At 35.5% G+C, this 20,415-nt stretch overlaps 1 protein-coding gene across 4 annotated transcripts in view; it reads right to left on the minus strand.

Annotated features, from left to right (window-relative positions):
* Positions 1–8,136: 8,136 nt before the first annotated feature.
* Positions 8,137–20,415, minus strand: part of Fgf12 (fibroblast growth factor 12) — a 595,461-nt gene continuing 583,182 nt past the window's right edge. For all 4 annotated transcript variants that reach the window (NM_010199.4, NM_001276419.2, NM_001357064.1 and 1 more), the window contains one exon: positions 8,137–12,889. In NM_010199.4, coding sequence (NP_034329.1) covers positions 12,771–12,889 — 119 coding nt within the window. In that variant the 3' untranslated portion in view covers positions 8,137–12,770. The remainder of the gene's footprint in view (positions 12,890–20,415) is intronic.

The raw sequence follows: 20,415 nt of genomic DNA on the forward strand, positions 1-20,415 counted from the left end.
TGACAATATATGGCATGTATTCTCTCTTGTGCAGTGATCTCTATCTAATCATAGAGAAGTTGGTTAACCCCATAGTAGTCAAGTCATTATTACAACAGAGGTACATCCTATTTGAATGGTTGGCATTATAATTTCTAGAGTGCATTGATGTCCCAGAAGTTTGCAACCACCACCTGTCATTATAAAACTTAGCCAATAAGCAGGAATCTTCCAGGTTTCTTCCTCTATATTTTGCAACAAAAGTGTATTATGACTTTGCAATGGGGTTTGACAAGTTAAGTTGATAAATAAAGAAAAATAGCTGTAGTGTGTATTGTTTGGAGTGCATTTGTGACCCTCCTAACAAAGATCACATAAGAAAGAACATGACACTGGTCCACTGAGCTTTTTTTGATAAACATGACATATGAGATGAGCACAGCCCAGTTATGTCAGATAGCACCATAACTAATTCTTTAGCTTATAGTTTAATGGTATTTCAAATTAGTGTATTTCTATGAGCATTTTCACCCATTTTTTCACTGTGAGTAGTCTCCCTCCCCGTGCCCTCATTATCCGTATTTCTTCATTGTTATTCCTGCTTGAACAATTCTCCTCCCAATATTCCTATTACTCATGTCCCATCCTTTCTACATTCAAACCACAAATGCTCTACTTGCCCTAGCTTTTCAGACCCCAAATGGTCTATTTCTATTTTCCTGGATTCTACAGGTGTTCCAAGCTAAACATGTAAAGTTAAAGATGATCCAAAGCTTATATCCACAAAAGCATGTGACACATGTCTCTCTGGGTCTGTATTACATCACTCAGTATAGTATTTTCCAGTTACACCTCTTGTGATTGGTGTTTAGGAAGACTAATAATTTTTGTGTAATAATTATATATCTTGACACTTTGATGAAAGCTGTTAGCCTTAGGAGTTTGCTGGTAGAATCATGTCTTTTAATGCGTTGAGCCATATCACCTGTAAATCAGGATTTTTTTTTTGACTTTTTCCTTCCTATTTATACTACCCTCCTTTATCTTCTATTCCTTTTTAGGCCTAGCTAAATTTCAAGCCATATATTAGAAAGGAGAGAGTGGACATCCTCGTCTTGTTCCAGATTTTAGTAGAAGTATGTTGGTGGCTGTGGGTTTGATGATGTTGCCTTTACTATGTGAGCTATGCTCCTTCTGTTGTTAGTCTCTTCAGGACGTTTTTTTAATTAAAGGAGGTTGGGTTCTGCCAAGATTTTTTTGCATATATGAAGATTATTATTCAATTTATGTCTTTGAGTTAACTAGTAATGTGGATTAATTTATTAATTTATGTATGTTAAAACATCCCTGCATCTTTGGAATACAACTGACTTGATTATGGTGGACAATATTTTGATGTTTTCTTGAATTCAGTTTATTAGAGTTTCATTGAAGTTTTTTTTTTTTATTTCTATGTCCATCAGTAAGATAAATCTAAACTTTCTTTTTTAAACTATGTCTTCATCTGATTTAGCTTTTGGCTTCACAAAAATTTTTGAAAGCATCCCTTCATTTCCATTTTGTAGGATAATTTGAGAAGCATTGTTTTAATCTTCTTTAAAGATATGGGAAAATTCTATAGTGAGTCCTTCTGGACCTACGCCTCTTTTTGGTTTAAAGTTGTTATTGGTGTATGTGTGTTTTATCTTTTATTTCAATCTTGTTGCTGGTATTCAATTTTTTTCTTTTTTGCTTAAATTTGTTTTCTGTTCTATGCATAACTTTGGTAGTATATGCATTCTGAAATTTGTTCAATTCTTTCAGTTTTTACAATCTGGTTGAATATAGATGTGCGTACTGCTGCTTCTCCAGATTGCATTGGCATCTTCTCTAATTTCTTCATTTCTATATCTTATCTCTTGGTCTTTGGGGCATAATTTTGCTAAGCATTGACCAATTTTCTGTACTATGTCAAAAGTTCAACTCTTCATTTCACTGATTTTCAAAATTTTTTTCCATTTCTCTTTTATTGATTTCTGCTTCAATCCTTAAAATCACCCTGCCTTTATTCAATAACATATGACTTATTCTCCATGAATTAGTATATTTTCTGTGGTTCTTCCCACTATTGATTTCTAGCTTTATACTATTATAGTCAGATAGAATTCAATGAGTTATTTTATTTTTCTTTTACTTTTTAGATTAGCATCGTGTCCTTAGATGTGATTAATTTTAGAGTATATTACTCAAACTGCTGATAGGAAGATATAATCTGTATCATTTGAATTGAATGTTCTGCTGATGGCTTCAAAGTCAATTTTTTATGTAATGTCACTTACCTTGATTGTTTATCTATGGATTTTCCACATGGATGATCTATGTATCAGGGAGAGTGGACAAATTGAGGTTACCCCACTGTTGCTGTGTAGGCAGTAATATGTAACTTTATATCTACTAGTGTATGCTTTATGTAATTAGCCATACATAGCTTATGTGTATTTAGAATTCTAATGTCCTCGTGATGGTTACTACCTTGATTAGTATGGAAGAACCTTCTTTACCTCTCCTTTCATGTGGTACTTTAGTATAATATCTTGTCATACATCACATTAGTGAATCTTCTTTGCTGGTTCTATTTGCTTGGAACACTTTCATTCATCCTTTTCAAGTTACTATCACTCTTTGGTGTTGAGGTGTGCGAGTGCGTGCGTGTGTGTGTGTGTGTGTGTGCGTGTGTGTGTGTGTGTGTGTGTGTGTGTGTGTGTGTGTGTAGGCAGCTGTTGTACACCAATTTCTCCTGAAAGGAAACCTCCATCTTAGAGAAGCACTCCTTTACACACAGCACATTTTAAAATGAGGTGAAACACATCATCTTTCAGGGCAGCTCCTTATATTCAGAAAGTAAATAACACTCAAAGGCTTCATGCTTCAAGAAGTCTCTGAAATGAGTAGAAACATAATTGCACCCTGCCCTGCCCCATGTTTTTCCCAAGTGTATATAAGCAGTGAAGAGTGTTCAGAGACACTCTCTGACCAGATGAAGTATGGTGAATGCTCTCAGACAGACTGGCTTAGCTGCTTGGAAGAAGGAATCAGTTAACCTGCTTGGAAAATACATTCTTCAACCCAGTGAACCACTTGCAAGTCATTTGATGAGCTCCAGGTTTCCGACTTCATGAGCTGCCACTCATTGCTGGCATGGAAATGTAGTGATGCAGCTGTCTTTGAATCATTCCCCATCTTCTAAATTACCCCTTTCCCTCATTCTTATAACTAACCACAGTAAACTTCACTGATTCACCAAGTTCGATTTGGGTGGTATTATTACTTTCTTCTATCATCAGTTCCCTATCTTGAGGGAGTAGACAGTCATTCATGTGTCTCTATGAATAGTGTCATACAAAAGCAGGTTCTAGTCTTCTGACCCAGGGTTCCAGTCTATGTCTTTTAAATGGCAAGTTGAGATCACTGACTCAGAGTTATTATTAAAACATGCATCCTAAAACACATCAACTATGCCATCTCTAAGTTATTAAGCAAAATGCTGGAATATTATAAGACAACATACAAATGTGGTATTTTTAATGCCTGGTATTCATCTTATCATTGCTATGTCAAAGAGGGGAGTCCTTCTAGCTATATTTCTCAGGGATACTTAGAACTTATGAGACCTCTGGAGATTGAGCACAATGCAGCACTGGATAGGCACTTAATATTGTCTGTAATTTCTCAGCAATTCACACAGTAGAAAGATTTATAATCCCTAAATATGAGAATTACTTGTCTTTAAGCTAATTAAATCAGGATTTCCAGGGGGCAAGATGGTACCCATATATATATATGAACTTTAATAGTATATATTAACTTTAATAGTCTGTAAAGATTAAGAATCATTGAGTATGTTCCAAATAAAATAAGAGGGAACTTACACAGCCCACTTCCAGCAGAAAGACAGGGCATCAAGTGAGGGAAGGGTTGCTATCCCACAGTCAAAACTCTCACCCATAATTGTTCCAATCTGAAAGAACTTCAGGGATGGAAATGGAGAGAAGACTGAGAAAAAAATGGTCCAGCAACAGGTTCAAAGTGGGATCCAGCTGAAGAGGGGGTCCCAAGGCCTGAAGCTATTACTAAGGCTATGGAACACTCACAAAAGAACCTAGCATGATTGCCCTCCAAAAGACCCAACAAGCAGCTGAAAAAGTCAGATACAGATATTTGCACCCAACCAATGGACAAAACTTGCTGACCCCTGTTGTTGAATTAGAGAAGGCTGAAAGAAGCTGAGGAGGGTGACTCTGTAGGAGGACCAGCAGTCTCAATTAATCTGGACCTGAGATCTCTCAAACACTGGACCACCAACCAGGCAGCATACACCAGCTGATGTGAGGCCCCTAACACATATACAGCAGAGGACTGCTGGGTCTGGGTTCAGTCAGAGAAGATACACCTAACCCTCAAGAGACTGGGGGACCCAGGGACTTTAGACGTTGGGGGGCTGGATGGTGGGGATATCCTTCTGGAGATAAAGGGGCGGAAGGAGGTATGGAATGTGGAACAATCAGAGGGTGGACTGGGAGGAGAATAAAATATGGAGTGTAAATAAATAAATAAAAAATAAAAGTTATAAAGTAATAAAAATAAATCTATACATTAACCATATATAAGGCATTAGATAAAAGAAATTACTTTTGTTTGCTTTGAGGGGTAGAAAAGACCTGAAATAAAATAGTCTCATGTCTATGCATTAATAGTTTTTCTCTTTGAGTGCTTTACCTGGAAAAGAGTTAAATACATGGTAAGGGTCCCCAGAAAGAATGAAGAGCTAGGAAAAGTTCACTGTAATTAACTGTCTTTGCAGTAAATTGTAGATGTGAACACCTTCTGCATTCTCGAAGCAGACAGGCACCTCAGATATATATATACACAATTATAGTAGCTATGTTCTAATGGGTCATATTCATTTGTTTTGAGCCTCATCAGAAATGGTGCTAAACATTTAATATGGAAAAGGGGTTGGTCAAGCTGGTAAATGTCACCCTGACCAGAGTGAGATGTGCCTATTCTGACTGTTGCTAGCCATGTGAGTGAAGCTGTTTATTAGTGAAATGACTACATGTAAGTTTTATGGTGGCCTTTATCCTAATTAACATGATAACAGAACTAACAGATCTGGCTAAGGTTTCTGGATGCTTTGTACAGAATAACAATTCCATTTTGGCTTATATGACTATAAGAAAAAAATCCTTCTCCATGTAGCACACCAATGTCTTCCTATCAACTTTAATGAGGGACACTCAAACAGGTTTTTCTTTATATACAAAATAGAAACAAGAATGGTTTAATTTTTTAGAGAAGCCATTATTCTGAACTGAACCTTGGTGTGTTTGTGACTAAGCAGGGAAGTGTAAAGGTATGTATGTGTGGGCATGTACATGGTATGTACATTGTGTGTGTGTGTGTGTGTGTGTGTGTGTGTGTGTGTGTGTGTGTGTGTTAGCTGGAGGTGTTGCTTCTTAGGAGCCAATCACTTTAATTTTTGAAAGAGAATTTCTTAATGAAGTCTGGGACACCATTAGGTTAGGATATCTAGCAAGAGATTATCAGGGATCCTCCTGTCTCTCCCTCTGCAACACTAGGATTATAAGCACAGAACATCATGCCAAGGTTTGTATGTGGGGAATGAGCATCAGCTGAGGTCCTTGTGCTTGTGTGCCAAGCACATTATACACTGGGCTATTTCTTCAGCTCCTGATAACTGTATCTTCATAGCCTTGTACAGTATTGAGTGCCTGGAGAAACAGAATGTGCTCAGTGAAAACAAAATATGCTCAGTGCAAACCTCAAGGGCAGGTCAAATGTTATGACAGGGACCTCCATTTACTTACCCAATATCAATATTGCTGTCTTCCCTATTAATGAAATCCCATGTTTTTCAATGAGACATAAACTAAGGGTTCTTGAGAAAGACTCTTTCCTGGTGAGGGAGGCATATCTTCTTATATCCCTGTGGCTTTTTTTCTGTGGTATAAATGGGTATATGATACCCATAACTAGAGCAACCATTTAGAATTATTAATGAAAAATCAATTATTTAAAAAGTACAAGTTATTGAAGACTTTGTTCCTGATATTGTTGATTGCTCCAAATAATATCTACCAAATGTATTGACTTTATAGTTAAATGTCTCCTAATTTACTTACACTGCTATTTTCATGCTGGTGGATGTTGTGTGCCAAGCGTATTGATTAGAAAGTATAGAATTCTAAAAATGAGTCCATAACACAGAAAATAATTACTCCAAAGGATTTAGTAAATATCTCACAAACTATATCAGAGCTAAGTCAGTTTACCCAGTACTGAGACAATGAGCAGAAATATTAGGCAAAAAATTAAAATGGGGCTAGGTGTGAGAAAGCAAAGCATGGGTAGGCGGGTGTGACATTCATCCATCAAAGGAATCCTCTTAGAATGTGCTTGTGAACCTCTCTGGGGCAGGAACACACTTTTAGAGATAGCAAAATATAATGGGTAGTCAGTGCTTAGACACAGGGTGATGTCATGCAATAATAGCTAAAATATACTCTATTTTAAATAAGCTTTCAAAAACTTGAAAAATGGGATAATATGAATATTTTCTAACTTTAAGAAAACCAATCGTGGAAGCATATTTTCTAATAGAGTGTTATTAGCTCAGCTGTAAAACGACAAAGTTGAAAGTCAATGGTAACTCAAAAGCATTTTTGAGAAGGTAGCTTAAAGGCTTGATGTCAATATAAAATGCAAAACCAATACTATCCACAATGGAAAGATGCAGCTTTGGGAATTTCACCTGAACGGCTCAAACATAGAATATTTTAGAAATAAAGATGGCCATGAATGGTGGCCGAGTGATTTCAAAGTTTCTAATAGCCTAGGTCTATGTAGAGTCAGTGCTGGGAGTGATATGTTGGGCATTTTACAATGACCTAATAGAAGAAATATTTAGATAAGTATTGACTGAGTTAATATAGTACAAACCACTGACAGAGAAGAGCCAACTTGCACATTCCAGCTCCTTTGTGTGATGGTCAGACATGATTGGTATGTTGAGACTTTGTCAAGCATGGCACTTGTCCTCATTTTAGTCAAGAGCTTCCAAATCTTTTCTTTAGGCTTGTAGCATGTTTTTCTTCACTATTACATTTCCATTTGTGGTTTATTGTTATTGTTGTTGTTATCATAATCATCGTCATCATCATTATCATCATTATATTCCATTTACTCATACATCTAAATTGAAAATTCTGTGTCCCAGTATATATGATTGGGTTTCTATCCATTCTATTGATTATACAAGTGTTCTAACTATACTGGCTGACAAAAAAAAATATCAATTTTATTTAATATTATACCAGTTTATTCTTTCTCCAGTGACAATTGGTGTCTTCTCTACAGCAGGTATTTAATAATGATGGGAGATTATAAACATTTGGATAGCAATGTCAAATGCCCAACACATCTCAGATTACTGTCCAAGGTGATTCTTTAGATTGCACACATATGAAGCAGTAGTTTCAAGTGCACAGACATTGAATATCTTTTCATATTTATTAATCTCATCTCAGTTTTTTTTTCCCTAACAATCTCTTGTTCTGAGCATCTTCCTTGTTTTATTTCTAGGTAGTTCACAAAGTTTGAAAATCTTTGAAATGATTTTCTATTTCAGACTATCTTATTTCATCTTTGTTTCTACAGAGCAAGTCCCTTTTCTGCTTTCTGAAATCCTTTCTTTCCTAGACTTCCTTTTTGCACCATTAATGCTGTTAAACTTCTAAATGACACAGCACTATAAGTGACACATATTTGGGAAGTATTTTATGATTTATGTGTCTGAAATTCTTGGATTTTAGAGATGAAAATTTAGTTTACCATACTTAAAGTCAACTAAGTGTCTAGATAGAAACTAAAGAATGGAGAAATAAAGGCTGTAGACTCTAGTTCTTAACCAGAGAAAAAGTGTGTTAGGTCACCACAGGTAGCTTTGCAATTAGAAAGTATTTGCTTTTGACTGTCGAATGAAATTTGATTGATTATTTCCATCTAGGAAGATTTAGCCAAATCTCCTGCACAGGACACACTTTTTTTTTCAGCCACACATTTTATCATAGACACACTAAATGAAAAAGAGAGACTTCTCAGAGAAGTTTAATTTTTTTTAAAGTGCCAGTAATCTACATGCATGAATATCTCAAGATTTTAATTTCTTTTCACTTCACGAATGTGGTGGTGTATAAACATTTTACAAAACTGATCTCAAAAACCCAATGACTTGAATAATCTGTGCTTTAATGCAAAAACAAATATGAATTTGCTTGTTTCTTCATATAACATGTTTATTAAACATTTTAGTGTCCATTCTTTACTAAGATTATATATAACACTTGAAATGGAGCTAGTAACAGTTCTATTTGTGGTTATATATTTTATACTTTTAAATGACTTTGAGTAAAATGAAGGTTACTGTCATTAAATTGTGCTTGGAGCAAAGACCAAGAAGCATCAGCTCATTGTTTCCACTAGTAAAACTAATGATGCAATGTTTATCACACTATTTTAATGCTGTTGTGATGTTAAGTATTCTCTTTGTCCTGCTTTTATTTGTGGATGAAGTTCAGTATATCACCCCTGAACACTAGCAATCTTCATTCTATTTGGACTAAAATCTTGATTTTAAATATGGACTTCAAAATATCCTTATCAGCCTTTTACTTCCTTTGACTCTCCCTCAGCCAGACTTTCAGCATCACCTTGAGATTTCTACAGGGAATTATAGCCTTCTAAGAAATACTATAGAATTTAAAGCTATCAGTGCATGAGAGAGGATTAAAAATCACCAACCTTCTGCACTGGCATGTGCTTTAGTATTGCTCCCACCTGTTTCTTTTTTTATTATAAAGTTACAATTAGTACTATCATTAGAAATATACATTTATATATAAAGTTTTGCATTCAAATCTCTTTATTTTTGACTACCTAATGAAAGATCACAGAGCAAATAAAAACTTTATATAATATATCCTCATTTCAGAAGCATATGTATATATACACATATATATTTGTAGAACAATCCACAGTTTTAAATGTGATTCTGGCTTTAAAAAATGCTATTTACAGTCTATGACAGAGTAATAGCCTCAGTCTTTTATGGCATTAAAATGAGCAGGGATTTTTTAAGTTTGACTGTTTCTCACCTTGTGCAGAAGAAATCAACCTAGTTCATGGAAAACCTTCTCAAAAGCAAGGCCTTGTACTCTAAGTCACAGGGTATAAGAAGAGATTTTCTAATTCTGGGTTTATGTTTTAAAACATAAATCAATGTTGAAGTAATCATATTCTTCATTAAGCAATCTGGGGTCCCAGGTTGGGCTTAAGGACCATTTAATACACAACAAACAAGATACAATCCATCCTTTTGTTGGACTACTCTCAACACTTCCCTGTAGCGATGATGAATCACAAACTGAAAAAAAAATATACCCAGCAACAGCATTGCCATTTTCTTAGGTAGAAGAGTTATTTTGTATAAATTTCTAGATTGGATTGAGGTCCATAAGGAGTCACATTGTCTTATTGTCTATTCCCTGTGCCAATCCGCAATGGCTAAAAACATGTCTTAAAACTTCATATATGTAGTTCAAAACCAAAACTATCAATATGATCAAGAAAATGATGGCTTACTGTGTTTCAGTCTCCTGAAGAACAAGGTCTCTAAGCTAGCAGATGGAACTTCAGCACCATTTGTTTCTAGACCTCAAATACCTAGCTAAAATATCAAGTAAAGAATATTGACCAGAGAGCCATTTTGTGAGACTCATGGAAGTTTGGTTAATATTATCAAACCCATTTGTTTAAAACCTAATAAGGGCTCTGATGGTTCTCTACTAGAATCCTTTCCTGGGATTATCCCCTTGCCTTGTTTTAGAAACAACAAAAAGAGAACCCTCATTACAATGAAAGAACAGGCGATAGGTGAGTTGAAGCCAGGCAATAGAACAAAGAGTGTCACAGTGAAGAAACATTTTATGTGGAATAAAGCTGAAAAAGAACCATTGAACCTGACCCATATTTTAAAAATGAAATCTAATGGTTATATATTTGTATTTTTCATATATTTTAAACCCAATACAATGAATATTGGTTCTATTTATGATTTTGATATACTTCAATAGCAACCAGAAAGTGAGCAAATAAACATTGTGCTCTAAACATTTTCTTTTTCAGGTCTACAAAAAAAAAAAAAAAAAAAAAAAAAAAGGAATGTGAGGCTTTCAATTCGTTCTTGAAATCAGGTGCAAATGATGCAAAGTTAATTTCCAAAATGCATATACATTTCCTTATCATGATATGGAGGGCAAACTAGAGACAGACTGAGTGCTTAGAAAGCTCCTTTTTAACTATTGATAGGATTGGGACAAAGGTATCTGAATGATGAACAATGGACAACCACTGAAAATAGAGAAGGGATTTTTATTAGAGATTAATATCAGCATTATATTTTAATAAATAATGAAGATAAATTGCTATCATGAAATCCTCAGAGAGATGGGCAATTGTGGTTTCCAGAAATGGCACTTCCTGTGGACCCTCAGTGCACTATGGTTGAGTAAACATCTCACCGTAAACTCCAGGCACTTCCCTTCAAAAGAGCCTATGATCCATTTTGTTGAAGCCTCTTTATTTATTTATTTATTTTTAAAAGAAAATAAGGCTTTGTGCTTGGGAAATTTTTGGTCCTGGAAGTGACAGGTGTACTTATAATCAAGTTGGAACAACAGTGACAATGAGTACAACTTCTGAATGTGTGTCTTTACATGGGTGTACTTTTCCTAAGAAAGCAACATTCCATATAATATATATATACATATATATGTATATATATGCATATATATACACATTAAATGTATCTTTTACTTTACATATATTCTGATTTAAAATCTGTCCAAAAGCTTATCTCTGTGCATAACCTCTATTCTTCTATGCTTTATGGGAAAATTCCCCCAGTAAATTTTCTGCCACCCTCCAGAGAACATAAATAGATAATTTATAGGGCAATTTATAGGGCAAGAGTCACACCAAAGAATAATGTTTGTGTAGAGGGAGACATTATGTTGACCTTAATAGAATACAGCATCCCATGGGAAGGTTTGAAGTGAGGGCTTAGATCTTCTGCAAAGTATGTATTTTAGGGAGTCATAGTTGGAATAATACATGCTGGACAGTAGAGATATAGGAGAAGTTACATGCTTACGTCTTCTCATTATGATATTCCATAAAGCTGCAAACATTTTTAACATTCTGGTTTGGTCTCTTTGAATTTGGATTTCTCTACACCATTCCTGATATCCAGGGCGAAGTAAGTCTAGTAATTTCAATGCTGTGGTATAGCTTCATGTCTTTGTTAATGTTTTCTAGTACTTCAGAGTTCTAATAGTGTTCTAGCTCTCATGTGGAGTTCTTTTTCACGACCCAAACCCACCCACAAAACCCTGTCTATTGAAACCAAAGCTGTTAATTCCACATCTTTTCTCTCTGTCCCTTGAAAAATCCATGTTTAACTAGTTACCTTCTGCTTTCTAGAACATAGAATTATTGCAAACTAGACTTATAAATGTGGATAAATCCAACAAACATGCCACTTGCTTCATAGATGGTAAGGTAGAATTTTCACAGTCATATCCTTCTAATTTCTTCTAGAGTTTAAAAAGCAACCTACACACAGAACTGTGGCAATGTAAAAAGGCAATTAAATTTTGCTTTGAGTCTGTATTTCAGACTTATTTCCTTCTATAAAACCCAACTTTTTTCTCTCCTGCTTCAAAATATGGTTAGAAAAAAAAATCAACTTTCTATGACAGCTAGACATTCACATACACACTCAAAGATACCTACACTAAGACTGCATGGAAAATGCAAGAAGCCTGTGCTCCTTCACCGGATGCCAGCGAGTTCCCTAAGTCTCCTCAGGAATACATTAAAACCCTTTTCACTGAATGCCTAAAAAAATAATAAAATTTGAGATCAATACCTAGATAAAAATATAATGTTCTCCTCAAAGAATGTGAAACTGTTTACAAGGTAATTAAATCAGCTAATAGGATTAAATTCAACAGAAGAGTTTCCTTTTCTAAATAAAAAAATATTACTAACATCAAGAGTAAGTTTAAAACTTTTCTTCATGCAAGTTGGTCCCTGGCTATATGTCTAACAGATATTAGAAGAATATAATTTTGACATATTCAATTTTATGATTGAAAGAATACCCTGGAAACAGGATGTAATTGCATATAATGGACAGAAGTGTAAAGAAAATACAAACGTGAAACAAATCTGCACATTTCAGAATGCTCTAAAACTTAAAAGGATTTACAATTCAACAACATTTTAAGTGGCTTTCCAAACCTTTTACATCCATTCAATGACTGTGCTTTGTCTGCATTATAGCCTGTCTTCATTACAATTAGCCCTCTGTTAATAACAACACAGTTAAATTTAATGTTTGTGGAGTCCAATTTATTTTTTCCTTTGCTCTTATGTGCAATAATTGTTATGCATGTGAATTTTCTACCACATTGCAACAGGCAAGCTTTGGTTCAAATTTCTTGTCCTACACAAAGGAAGATTTTGAGTGCAGAATCTCAGCTACTAAGTCCTGTGATGCTGTTTTATTTTTTTCTCTCTCTCGTTGGGTAGATATACTGGAGAAAATGGGGAAAGGGAGGGAGAAGAAGGGACAGGGAGGAGAGGGAAGAACGGAAGAGTTCTTGGCTAGGTTATGTAGAATCTTGATTCACGACTTTGCCTCCATTCATGGTGGGTGTTCCCGAACTTTTCCTTGAGCGTCCTTGCTTTTCTCCAATTTCGTGTAGTGATGGTTCTCTGTACATACACACTGGAAGGCAAAAAAAACAAAAAAAAATTACTTACTTATTATGATCAACATTAATCTGGCTTCAATGAATTTCTCAAATTTGATTTTAAAATATTTTTACTGTATCCTCAGCTCTTCTCTCAAATGCTGTATTAGAGATAAATCATCTTAGTACTAACACATGGTAATTTCTGCTTCTATCAGACACAATCACTGCAGACATGGCAGTTGTTCTGTTCTTTGGAAGATAATGCTTGAATCTATCTAGTCTCTTAACACACATATATGACTCTTATTGAAAGGAGAAATCTGAAACACAGTAGTTAAAATTAGACATTTTTTGCTTCAAAATCCTTATCCTAAAGCCTGGTTTCTGGAGAGGATATTTCTTGATATGCTCCTAATCTTTACTCCATTGCAAAACTTATGTCATTGCCAGAGCCATAAATTTTTAGCTCCAATTTTCACAGCATCCTTCATGAGAGGTCATATTTGAATGAGGATTGAGAATTAGAAAAATATCAATGCATTTCCTCAATTGACCCAGACTTTCTTCACACAAACCAAAAAATCAAGCCCTCTCCCTTGCCACTCTTCAGCAGGGAGTGTTATTATTCAATCATTAAGTTCACATCCTCTCATCTTTGTCTGGGCTAAGGTTGTCATCTGTCAGCTATTATGGCTGTTGCTCAATTATTGCTTAGCATGGATAGGTTTCCCAATTCACAGCTATTCTTACAAGATAAATCACCATAGTGAGTCCTTTTGCTTCTCTGGGCTGTTATTATAATAGAGACAAATGTGTCTACATTGGCATATTTCACTTAAGCAACTTAAGCATCAGGAGTTTCCCTCTTGAAATAAGAACAAATAAGTATCTTTGTCTATTCTGTCTGTCATCACAACAATGATTCAGTAACTTGAATGCTGTCTCCAACATCAAGTAGTTTCCTCTGTTGGGTATGAATAGAGAGTACTACACATCTTTGGAAACTGTACTATTTGGTCCACAGGCTGACTCAGCTGCTTATTGACAGTATCAACTCAGACACACTTTTTTTAACTGAAAAGAAAATTGATATTTCTATTTGCATAAACAGATAACAAATAGTTAAAATGATCAAGAAAAAATAACACTATTCATTAAATTTTTAGATAACATATTTTAGAGGATATAGTAACAGCCAAAGCCATTACACCACATCCAAAACATAGACTAAAAAGATGCAAACACTAGTTCAAGTTTCCTCTAGTGTATTTAGTAGTATGTGGTACTGTGCATTTATACTAAGTAGGGATATTGTTACTATGTGACTTTTGAGTCACTAGTTCTATGGTGGGTTTGAGATACTTCATTTTTATTAAGCTTGCAGGTGTTGCTGATATCAGTGAAATACAATACACACTCTCTTAGGAGTACAGAATATAGCAATGAAATATGCTTATTCGTCTTCAGTAAGAGTATTTCACATGTATTTTTCAATGAATTTTTTAAAATATTTTTTTAATTTTAAGTATTTTAAGTATCTCCAAATGTGATTGGTTGGAGCGGGACAGTAAAACCTGTAGGCAAGCTATGCACTACTTGCTCAGAGAACTGATTCTGATGTTTACTAATAGTTAGATCAATGTCCTGTCTTTAACAAAAGCAACAGAAAGAATATTGGAAAATCCTTACAGTGTATCCACGTAGATTCTTAAAGTCCCTCAAGTGTACTAGCTCTTAATTGTATTTCTGTTATGAGAGAAGTAGAGCAACGTATCAAATCTCAAAGGTGAAAGCAAACTTTTATTTGTGCATAATATATCCACTTATCTGTGACTGGCTAATGCACAGGGGAACTCAAAGCTAATGAAGTGGTTCCATTAGAAAGCAATTCGCAGGATGCCATGAAGCAGTTTTTAGAATTCCATCATGTAATCAGCTATGAAAACCTACAGTCTTCACTAAATTATAATGTCAATGGGGGAAAAACCCCTTTGTGTTTAAATACTCCCCCCCAAAAAAATACAGGGCCACAGATTACTTCAACATAGAGTACTTGAAGGGTGATACTGTCTATCACTAAATAATGCATTTATACAATTGCACTTAATAGAATTACAATATTCCTTCTGTTCTCATTATATTGATTCTACCAAGTTATATTTTTGGACTTTTGTTTTTATGTATTTGCTATTCCTCATGTATACATAAAGTACTTCATATGTGAACATGCAAATATTGGCACTAAAATGATTGATGCAGATGATTTTTTCCAATAATCGAAGCCTACTGGCCATCCCTGAAATTGAGTCTGCAAAGAAATGTCTAAACTGACCTGTGGAATTTTACAATTTATAAAAGTAAAATTTAATAAATCTTTATAAAAGTAAATCTTAATGCCAAAACAGAAGATGCAGTTTTGTTTTTTGGCTAACTCAATCACTATCCCCATTATAGTCCATAGTTTACTGAATTATAGTTCAGTTTACTGAATAAGAAAATCAGCGTTTTAATAAACAAAATGGCCAACAGGCGTGTTTTCCAGTTCACTGAAAGAAACTGTCTCTCCTTTACTTGGTAAGTTAAAATGGGTATTCCAGTTTCTGCTTGCTGCTTACAAAGTGAATTTGGGTGAGAAACTGCATGCAGGTGCAGAAATGGGGAGCAAGGCATGAAGGAAAAGAAGAAGGATGGGAGGGAGAGGTAGGGAAAGAGGGAAAGAGGAAGGGAAGGAGGAAAGGAGGGCAGAGGTGAGGGGGAATAGAGAGAGGGAAAGAGAGCTCTATTAAACCAATTCCTTTTTCATTATCATTTGTAAGTCCTGGGATTCAGCAAAACATTGAACTTGAGCAGGTAACAAGTAGAGGGATAGAAATCTCAATCAAATTTTAGGACTAAAATTACTTTACAGAGCACAATTCAATTCAATTACAGTGTGAAGAGAAAGGACAGGGAAAGGACAAGCATTCCTGTGTGATAATGGCCATCTCCAGGAGTTGTGATAATTCTCTGTGAGCCCAGTTTCTGAATACTTCAGGATAAATATTGGAAGAATTTGAGGAGAGACAGATCACAAGGTGTCCAACAAATAGATAAGTTGAAATGTAAAATGTTACCCACCAGTTTAAGTTGATCTGCTCATTTACTAGTAACAATAATGCTGTGATCATCATTGGTCAGAAATTGTTATCTTCATTTTTTAATCATAAAGCAACTGACCTCCCTAGTGTCAGGAGGTGAGCAGTGGCAGAGCCAGGATGCAAATGTCTAGATGCGAGTTTTGATCAAAACAAGATCCAGTGGGTTAATATTAGGCTATGTTTACATTATTATGGTGGCATATTATTTCGTATTTAAGTTGGTCTTTCTTTTACTAAATACTGCTAGTGTGGTTAAGAAATGGTTCTGAAAATATATACCTTATCAATTTGCTAAAACGAGTAGGTGGAAACTAACAAGTGTGGGTGGGTATGTGAAGACATTGGAACCCTTATGTTTTGTTGCTCAGAATGAAAGACGGTAGAGCCACTTTAAGAAATGATGATTGTTAAGACAATTACACACAAGATTCCCAAGGCACCCAACAGCTACAATTCTGGATATGTAACAAAAAAAGAAAAGGAAAACAAAAAGACGCTTGAACATATTTTGAATACCCGTAATTATGGGGAGGGATGCTGGTGATGGCTTGTAAAGCACAGATCAGTGTTAACAGCACTGCTGTGGTAAATTCTCTTCTTATATTTTCTCACAATTAAAAACACCCTACTTGCCCCGAGTGTAAGGGAAGATGGCTCAGCAGTTAAGAACACTTAGTTGCTCTTGCGAAGGATTCTGGTTCGGTTCTCAGAACCCACACAGTGGTTCAGAATCATATGGAATCCTAGTTCCAGTGAGTCTGATACTCTCTTCTGGCCTTCTCAGCCACCAGCATGCACACAGTGTAAGGCCCTTACATACCTGCCAAGGAAACACTCATACATGTGAAATGAAGTAAATAGATTTCTTATTAACCTGTGTGTATCCACCCTCTTCCCGGTAATAAGAAATATGTCACAGTATTGAAACTAATGAGTGAGGAACTGGGAAGCAGATTCAAGGATTCAGTGAGAAATTCTAGGACTTCATTGCTTATTTAGGTTAGTTATTTGATACTATGAACAATTACAATATAAACAACCCCCCTTTAAATATACTGTGAAGGTAAACATAAGCAGGGATAAAACCACATAGGGAGGTGGTAAGGGAGAAGGGACCTAGGACTAGGTAGCCTCAGACCTTATCAAATTCCATCCTGACAACTAGAAAACTTGATCACTATATGTGATTATACCTCAGTCTAATTTTCATAGTAAGTCGAGAGTAAATAACATGTCCACCTATCAAATAATCAAATATCTAGAAAAATTAATAATTCAATCTTTTTTAATCAAAATTATTTACATGGCATGAGTTCAGCCAGTCAGTTTAGTCAAGAAGGCCAAGAAGTGGGTGGGTGGGGGAGTGGGGGAGGGAGCGTGTGGAGGAACTTTTGGGATAGCATTGGAAATGTAAATGAAATAAATACCTAATTAAAAAAAAAGAAAAAAAATCTGTATCTCACAATACAACTTTCTGAAGAAACACATTTGAAAGGGTTCATCAATCACTTAGTTCCCTGTAACTACAGTCCAGATTCAAAAAAAGCAAATCTAGCTCCGGATTCATTATGCATCTGAGACCTGTATCTTCTGTGGATGTCCCAAGTTCCAATTTTGGCTGCAATTGCAATATGTTTTTTGTTTGTTTGTTTGTTTGTTTGTTACTCGAGCTAGTTAATATGTGCTTTCATTTGGAAGGGGCTTAATTTAGACCTTAGGAAGTCAAGACAAACAATATCTGATAAATTCAGAATAATGTATTCCAGATAGGAAATGACAATCACAGAGTCTATGATAAGAATTAAACACGATTTCATACAAGCATCGGAAGCAGAATGCGGTGTTCTCTTGTTAATCTGTAACCATTAAAACTGCAGTAGGAAGTTCAAGGAGCCATGTCTAGGGATCTGTCTAGACCTTATCTCTGCTAGTGATATAAACTCCATGACTCCTGGGCACAATTCAAAAACAGTTCTGAGCACATGCCGAATTTAAACTTCTCTCTATTAACCAGAAAGTAACTAGATCAATTGTCATAGATCAAATACAATTATTGTTAAAGGGAGGGTTTTCTGTTACAGAGAGCTACTATCTCATCAAGAACAAATTTATTTTGTTTTAGAAGTTCAAATATTATGTTAATACATTCTCATGAATATTTTTCCTGCACCCTTTGTGCAGTACAACTTGGTCTGTTTCAGGTATCAGTGTAAAGAGTGACATTCTCTCTTTTTTTAACAAGAAAAAAAAATCCTAAACTGGAAAATGTGAAAACAAAATGAAACAAAACTCCGGTATCTTTCCTGTCTCCTGTGCTTAAGCCCAGATACAGTGACCTCCCTTGTGACAATTTGAGATGCTGTGGGGTATAAGAAATTAACTGTCTTCATCCAGAAGCTGTGGATGATACTTGTTATACACTTAAATACACTTAGTTATCTAGTTTATTATATGAGCATTGGAGTTTTGCCTGCTTGTATGTCTGTGTGAGGATGGTGGATCCCTTGGAAACAGAGTTATGAACTGTTGTGAGCTGCCATGTGGGTGCTGGGACTTGAACCCAGTCCACTGGAAGAGCAGTCAGTGCCATCAGTCCAGCCCCTAAGGAACATTATTTTCAATAGGAATAATTTAATATGTTTGGTGGGAAACCAAGTCTAATTGTATTTCTGGCCATACCTAACACATTTTGTCAATAGCTTCAATCCCCCAGTTTCAGGGTTGTGGAGAGGCCCTCGGTCCTGTGAAGGCTCTATGCCCCACTGTAGAGAAATGCCAGTACCAGGAAGCAGGAGTGGGTGGGTTGGTGAGCAAGGGGAGTGAGAAGGGGATAGGGGGTTTTCTTGGAGGAGAAACCAGGAAAGGGAATAACATTTGAAATGTAAATAAAGAAAATATCTAAGAAAAAGAAAAAGAAAAAGGAAAAGAAAAAGAAGAAAAAGAAGAAAAAGAAAAAAAAGAAAAAGAAGAAAAAGAAAAAGAAAAAGAAGAAGAAAAAGAAAAAGAAAAAGAAAAAGAAAAAGAAAAAGAAAAAGAAAAAGAGAGAAAGAAATTGATTTTTTTTTTAACTTGTTACACCTGGCTCTCAATGCTGTCCTTGATCCTGCAGCTTCCTTTCTTTCTGTTCAGTAATCAGGTGCAGAAAGTGGACAAAGAATCCTTTGGTCCTTTCTCACCCCCATAGGTTTCTGTGATAGGATATCAGTATTCCTCTGCCAACCCTTCAGCTACAGTGTTTTTCAGTGAATTGTACGGAGAGACTAGGATTTCAAGACTGGTTCTTTAGCACCAAGTTCAAATCAAAGCCTGTTTTATCTCAGCTCTTTTTCTCCCTACCCACCTGCTCTGATTTATGCCTTAATTTCTCTCTTCCTCATCTTGACCTTTCTTTACATTTAAACACTGTACCTTTCTAACACAACAGCAGATTGAAGGGAGGGACTCAGCAGCACTATCTAAATACAATGAGGTAGAGGTTTGGTGGCAAAGCATTTGCCATCATATTTAGACACAAGGATAGGCACAGGTTTCTAAGAACAACACTCACATCACAGACTACATTAATGCAAAGGATATGCTAAGAATCCCTATGCAAGTCTAACCCTTCAAAAGGAACAGAAGAAACTTGTAAGGTAGATGCTGGTAGCAACGGTATTGACACCAGGAAGGCAGACATATTTGCTACTTCCTGAGTGTGCTCTGACCACTGCAGAAAGCTCAATGGTCATGTAACAGAGGAAATGTTGCAACATGTGGTTATAAGCCCTCCATAAGCTACCAGATTTCTGATATGTGTGAAGTATTTTGCTTTGTTTTTCCACGAAAGATTATTGTCTTAAAGGGAAAATGTAACTAATATGTGCTACTAGGCCTTACTGGTTTCTAACAAACAGCAACCAAGTGTCACTGGGGTGGGTTTTCCATTCTTCCATGTTCTGTTCTATGGTTCCTGATTCAAATGAAGCTATCAGAATATACATGATTTCTATGCCACCATCACAGATCACAGATCATGCTCCTTTAGCTTTCCTTGAAAACTAAGATCAAACCAGTAACTTTCAAATATGTGTGTGTGTGTATGTATGAGTATATGTATGTGTATGTGTATATGTATGTGTATGTGTATGTGTATGTGTATGTGTATGTGTATGTGTATGTGTATGTGTATGTGTATGTGTATGTGTATGTGTATATATACATATATATGTGTGTGTAATATATATATATATATATAATATATATATATATATAATATATATATATATATATGGGGGGGTGTGTATGTGTATATATATATGTGTGTGTGCATGTATGTTTATGTGTGTGTGTGTATATATGTGTATGCGTGTGTGTATATGTGTGTGTGTGTGTATGTGTGTGTGTATGTATATATGTGTGTGTATGTATATATGTGTGTGTGT

The sequence above is a fragment of the Mus musculus genome, chromosome 16 (assembly GCF_000001635.26).
Source record: "Mus musculus strain C57BL/6J chromosome 16, GRCm38.p6 C57BL/6J".
NCBI classification, from domain to species: Eukaryota; Metazoa; Chordata; class Mammalia; order Rodentia; family Muridae; genus Mus; species Mus musculus.